This window comes from Gracilinanus agilis, chromosome 2, assembly GCF_016433145.1.
Source record: "Gracilinanus agilis isolate LMUSP501 chromosome 2, AgileGrace, whole genome shotgun sequence".
Taxonomy (NCBI): Eukaryota; Metazoa; Chordata; class Mammalia; order Didelphimorphia; family Didelphidae; genus Gracilinanus; species Gracilinanus agilis.
The window spans coordinates 558,216,060-558,223,187 of NC_058131.1; the positions used below are offsets into that span (position 1 = coordinate 558,216,060).

At 35.4% G+C, this 7,128-nt stretch overlaps 1 protein-coding gene across 1 annotated transcript; it reads right to left on the reverse strand.

The window, feature by feature from the left end:
- Window positions 1–1,542: 1,542 nt before the first annotated feature.
- LOC123236104 (olfactory receptor 4F6-like) lies at window positions 1,543–2,490 on the reverse strand. The gene has a single exon (XM_044662367.1). It carries the CDS (start codon window positions 2,479–2,481, stop codon window positions 1,543–1,545), a length of 939 nt encoding a protein of 312 aa, XP_044518302.1. The 5' UTR covers window positions 2,482–2,490.
- Window positions 2,491–7,128: the final 4,638 nt, after the last annotated feature.

Consider the following 7,128-nt stretch of genomic DNA (forward strand, 5'->3'; position numbering starts at 1 on the left):
AAGCTGCATATTATTAGAGCTAAATAAAAATACAAATAACAATGCTTAACATTTAGAGTTTTCAGATACCTTTGCAAAAGTTACCAGGCCCCACAATGAGCACTGTCCCACAGGTTGGGAAGTACTAGTTTAAATAAAGAATAAAACAAGAAAGGGCAATAAACACAACTATGAATGTAGACATTAAAACGGGGTGTAATATTTGTTCACAAAACCTGTATGAAGTTATTCAGAGAATGAATTAAATTTAAAATGCAAGTACAATGTTGAAAAATTGCACATGTCCCTGAGAGTAGCTTCCAAATATTCATTGTAAAGGAAAGGAAGGTAGAGGCAATGTGATATAGTGTGGAAGGAGTCAGCCTTAAAGTCAGAAGGTCATACTTAAAAGTCCCATTACAAATACCTAATAGTTCTGTGGCCCAGGAAAAGTCACCTCACCTCTCAATTCTCTAAGCTACTCTGTGAGTGCCAGAGAAAGTGCCAAATTATATTGGTAGGAACAGTTCCCTGAAATAGTTCCTTATACCAACGAATTGAGATTCAATCCCTATTCCTAGACTATGCCAACTTTTTAAAGGGGGTTAAAGGCAGGGAGTTACAATGGAAAGAACACTAAGTCTGGAGACAAAAGACCTAAGTTCATAACCCACTTAGTACCTATGTGAACTCAGGCAAATCAATTAATCTTCCTGGACCTCAATTTCCTCATCTGTAAAAGTGAGGATGCTTGACTAGAAGGTATTTAAGGTCCATTCTGGTTCTAAATCTATGGGCTTAATGATAAGCCTAAAGGGTTTATCATTTGTGATAACAATCATCAGGGCTGTCTTGAATAATAACCAACAATGATGTTACAGCCTCACTATGAATTTAATGTCTAAATCTTTAGAGCTGAAATGATACTTATAGAACATCAAGTCTATATCCATTTTTGAGAAGAGAAAACTAAGAGTAAAAGATGTTAAATAACTTGACCTTAGTCACTTAGCTGTTGAGTGTCTAAAGTTGGATTAAATTTTTTGCCAGGGGAAATTTTCTAACAATTGGGCATGCCTCAAACTCTGATCTTACGTATCTCATTTGTTTCTGTTCTATTTGCTCCTAGTGGATAAAGAAGTCTTGATAGAATTTTTATTATTTTTTAAAACATCAAAAACCACTATAAACAATTATTCCATGGTTTTGCAGTATTTTCTGGTGACATACCTTGTTTTTCATTTGTTATGTGATCTTAATGGCCAATGAGCCAAAGTGGTATGCCATATGTGACAAGAGCCATCAAGACAGTTGAATAATAACCAGGAGAAATATTGGAGTCTCAAACTCAGGCCTTGCTGACTCCAAACCGAGTCTTCTGTCAACTGCACTATCTTGCTTTCTCAATTGTCTTCAGAGAATTGTTTCCTAGGGAGGACTTAGCTAATTGTGAATAAGAGACATTATCCCACCACAGTGTTCAAACACTATCTAAAGGGATTCCTAACATCTCAGCAAGTACATTTGTGCATCCAATCTGTTTGATAGCTTCAAACTATGTATTTAAAATGTTTTCTTGAAACTTATGATATTACTGAACAGCTTTTTCATTGCCACTTTCATTTCTTTATTCCTGAATGTATAGATGACAGGATTCATAAAAGGGGTTATAATTACATCAAAGATGGCAAGAAATTTATCTATTGGTAATGTGGGGAATGGCCATACATAGACAATGATGCATGGACCAAAGAAAAAGATCACTACTGTGATGTGAGCTGACAGGGTAGAAAGGGCCTTGGATGAACCACCTGAAGAATGTTTACGAACAGTGACCAAGATGAAGATGTAGGAGATAATCAAAATGAAGAAAGTGCCTATGGAGATGAAGCCACTGTTAGCAGTGACCAAGAACTCTAGTCTATAGGTATCCATGCAGGCAAGTTTGATGAACCTAGGAAAATCACAATAAAAACTATCCACTTTGTTAGGGCCACAAAAAGGTAAATTTATAACAAAAGCCAATTGCAGCATAGAATGTATAAAGCCAATAATCCAAGACACCATCAAAAGCAAAATGCACCTTCTCAGCCTCATAATGGTCAGGTAGTGAAGAGGTTTACATATTGCAATGAATCGATCAAAGGCCATAACTATGAGAAGCACCATCTCAGTACCCCCAACAGTATGAATAAAGAACATCTGAGCAATGCAGCCATTCCAAGAGATGACTTTGCGCTTTCTGAAAAGATCAGAAATCATCTTAGGGGCTGCAATACTGCAAACACATGTGTCAATGAAAGAAAGGTTAGCCAACAGAAAATACATGGGTGAGTGTAATCGAGCATCTGAGATGACTGTCAGTACAATGAGGAGGTTTCCCAGCATGCTCGCCATATAAAATAGTGAAAAGAACAGAAACAGAAGAACTTGAATCTCCTGAGAACTTGCGAGTCCCAACAAAACAAATTCATACACCACAGACTCATTTGATCCATCCATTAACTCAGTTAGCAGAGTAGATTCTGAAATTTACCTGAAGAAAATAGTAAAAAGAAATATTGGGATCAAATATAAACAGCTGCAGTGGATAGGGATTCGAATTTTTTAAATACCATATTACTTTATTATTTTATATGGGTGGACAATTATGCCAAATAAAAGGATCATAGATTTAGAACTGGAAGAGACCTTAGAAGCCAATGAGTCTATTTATCTCATTTAACAAATGAAGAAATTAAGAAAGGTTGAATAACTTAACTTGATTCAAACTCATGTCTTTTTAATTCCAAATCCGACATTTTATCTACTGCATTGTCTAGCTTTCTTACTGACACTCAACTTAAAATATCCCAACAGAAGCTATATCTTTGCCTGGAATGCACTTCCTCTTCATCTCCACCTCTCAAAACTCTTTATATACCTTCAAAGCTCTCCTCTGCCTTAAACTCTTTCTGTGAAGCTTTTCCTGATCCATTCTTACCTCCCCCACATCTAGCAAATGCTCTCAGAGGACTTTTTTATTATCTCTCTTCTACCTTTTTCCTGAATAAACTGAAAAAAATCTTTGTAAAGCACTTTATAAATCTGAAAATATTAAGTATATAATGCTAGATTATTCATCATTATTTCAAGCCTATTTGCATACTTACTGTATCCCACTAATAAAATGTAAATTCCCAGAGGACAGGCACTGTTTTTGTTTTGCATTTCCACTCTCAGAATATTGTACATAATAGGCTCTTAAATGTTTATTATTTTACTTCTTTTTAGATTTAGCACTTTATCTAATTTCTTGATGCTTCCTGGTAGCCTTTATAATAGCACAAATTTATGAAGGACTCCAATGTACAATTTCAAGCTAAGGTTGGGTCTCCATGAACTTTCCAGAGGGTACTAGATACAATGTGAGAAACTGAGAAATTTAGCTGTAACAAAATCCAATATAGGAGTATATTGTAAAGAATAGTTTTTGGCTTATTGGAATTTCATTAATTGTCAGAATCAGAGATATTCAAGTTTTCTATTTTGACGCATACATGTCTCCATAAAATGCTTCATAGAAGAGAAACTCTAAGTGAAAAGGAATGAGATTCAGAAAGCAAAAAAAAGAGAGGGAGGGTAATTTAGAAAAAATGGATATTCAGGAGAATGGGAAATGTGTTAGTCAATATTAGGAGAACCAACCAAAGGTAGCACTGGGAATCTGAGGAGGGAAGGACACTATAATCAGAACATCTACAGATTTCCTATACCTACACACAAATACAAATAAAATTTTCTAACACATGTATATAATCATCCCCAAACTACTGCTGTGTCATTTAATATTCATATGCATGATGCTAAGTTTCATCTATTTCACAACCCTGTTACATTATTTTGATGCTATAAAGATGTTCCTTGTGTATTCCCCAAACACTATATGCTAAGAAAACTCTTTTGCAGGACAAATAGGTGGCATAATTGCTAGAGTGTCAGGACTAGAGTTAGGAGAACCTAGGTTCAAATGTGGCTTCAGTTATTTCTTAAGTTATGTGACCCTAGACAAGTCACTTAACCGATTTAATTAATCATTGCTCTACTGTCTTAGAGTTGTCATTAACACAGAAAGTAAGGGCTAAAAAAGAGAAAAAGAAAACCATTTGTGATAAAAAAAAAAATCTCTCCCTCAAATGGTCATTCAGGCCTAATTGAATAATGTCAGTAAAAAGGAACTCACTACTAATTTTCGAAGCTATAAGTTCTTCAATATGCTGAAATAAAAACTTTCTATTTCCAGAATGCATAGCTTATCCATCTCTCCTTATGAAATCTGCTTTCTATTGTTCTCCATTTTTTGGTTGTTCTCTGGATCTTCTACAACCTTACCAATTATTTGTTAAATATATCAAGCAAAATGAAATAAAATGGATCTGCCAAATGACAGTCTAAGAAGAGAATTATTGCCTTGTATTTATTTGCACTTCACATTCCTATTTATCCATCTCATAATTATGTGATCATCTACTCCTGTAATCCTGGTAGTACAGTGAAAACATTTTATATCTAAGAGATTTAGCATTTTATGCTGTAGGTTCCTCTTGAAGTTGTCCATAACTAAAGGATTATAAAACTCTCATTTTAGAAGTTGGAAGAGCCCTAGATATCTTTTTAGAGTACAATTCAGAGAATAGACTGACTATTGCATGAGGAAAAACATAGATAAACATGGAAAGGCTCATTACCTGAAGGCTTATGAGCTGACAATTTATATTCTACACATATAGTTAAGTCATTAAAAGTACTATTTTAAAATGATTCCTGGTAGATTTGGAGCTGGAAGAGACTTTAAAGGCCAACTAGTCCAAAGCTTTCATTTTATAGATGAGGAAACGGGTGTGGAGAGAATAAGAAATTTGCCCATGATCACTTGGGTGGAAAAGGACAAGTTCTGGAATTCAAACCTACGTCTTTTGACAACAGAACCATCACTCATTCTACTACCCCATGCTACCTCTTATCTTTCCGTACTCAGACTTGAAATGATGCAGTAAATTCAAATCATCCCTCTGTCTTAGCCATTCAAAATGACTATTTTCTCTGTAAGACAGATCAAGGTAGAAGTAAAGCAATTAAAATAATTTAGGCAAATGTGAGAATATCTAACATTTAATCTTCATAGATTCAGACAGTCAGGGCTAGAAATAACCTCAATCTAGTTTAATCCCCCTCATTTTACTGATGAGCAAACACACAGGGATTACCCAGTGTCACATAGTATTGTACTATCCCGACTCTATATTTACAGGCAATATTTGCTTAATTCTCTTAGAAGTCTTTTACAGAGCAGGAAATTCTTAGGGTTTTTGCCAACTCTAGGCTAATGCCACTAACCCTTACCATTGAGTTCTCCTTGTATACCAGGAGAATAGAGTTCAGCTCTAGATTCCCCAATCATGAATGGCTATGAATTCCAGCCATAGGATTTACAATTAGAGGGAAACTTAGAGATCATCCAGTCAATTTCCTCCTCATTTCATAAATGATAAAACCAAGAAGTTTAAAAGCAAAATGACCTGCTCAAATTCATACAACCACTAAGTGGTAGAGCTAGAATTAGAACACAGGACTTTTAACTCCAAAACTGATGGAAAGAGGCAGGGCACAATAGTAGGAACAAGACCCTCATACTCTGAAATCTTGCATTTTCTCACCAGTTAGGTCTGGTTAAACATAGACTGCAGCACTGGTCAAGCATAAATTTCAAGCATTAATCATTAGTACTGATTCAGTAATACACTGTACTGGGTCACAAGATTTGTGTTTGAGCTGTTTTATTAATTACTCATATTGCTCTACATTTACTCTAGCTCAGACCTATAAGATATAATTAATTACATATATTGGACCTCCAAAGTGCCACATCTGCCCCACCCCCTCCCATATTCTCATTTCAGAAGGGCAAGACCTCTCCCACATTGACAAATGATGACAAGGTGGACAATGAGGGAACATAGATCCTGTGCACTGGGGACTCTGGCATTGCAGAATAATCCTATGTAATAACTACAATGTACATGTCAAACCCCAAAACACAACTCCTCTTTAATTTGGTCATGACTATTTTCCAGGGTTTTCAGGAGAGTTTAAGAATAGCTTTCAAGGAGAATTGATTGTCATACTCACTTTTGAAATGACCAGAACATGCCTTTCCCCTTCACCTAGTGCACCAATTTACTCTGTAGCCTCTGAGAAGCTGATTTACCTGGCCAAGGGTCATAAGAAATGCAATCCCAAAAAGAGGAAGCTAAGGGAAAATAATTTATCACAATTTTAGGTGGATTCATCATGATACTTGAGATACTAGTGAAATCTGATGTAGAGGACTTAAGAGTTCAGGAAAGATGGAAGATAAAACTGTAATTAAATATTCATTATACCATTATTTGTGTCAATGTGGAAGAGTAGGAAGAGTGGTTTTGGGAAAGCCACTTTTGAAATGATTTTGGAATAAGATAATCTGATCTAAAATACTGCCTCTGTCATTCACTTTCTGTGTGACCTTGAACAAGTGAATTAGCCTTTCTTGCCTTCACATTCCTCCTTTATAAAATAAAGAGATTGGTCTAAATAACCTGTAAAGTCTTTTCCAGTTATAAACCTCTAAATCTATGATCTTATGATCCATGACAACCAGTGAGGGATATGAGATAAAAATACAGAAACAGAAAACAAAAAAGAAGATAAAAATGACATGCCATTCCCTGAACCTTGGAATAGCCTTCTACCACCATTTCTACCTGTCATAGCCTCCCTCCTTTTTCAAGACCCAATTCAAATAGACTTCCTCTATGAAAACTTCCCAAATCTTAGTCATTTACTTTTATCCATTGCCTCTAGAAGTGTATTTCAAAAGGCAGATATATAGAGGACATGTTCCCAAAGTAGATTGGAATTCAACTTAAAAAAAAACTTAATGAGAACTAGAGCAATCCAGAACTAAACCAAATTATGTGAACCTCATTCAGGCCAAATCTCAGCTCTTCTATTGCATCCTCAAAACTATGCTATTTCTCGTCTGCTTGAATACCTTCAGTATTCAGGAATATAATTCTTTACAATGTTAGCCATTCCACTTTTTGAAAGTTCCATTTATAATTGAGTTCT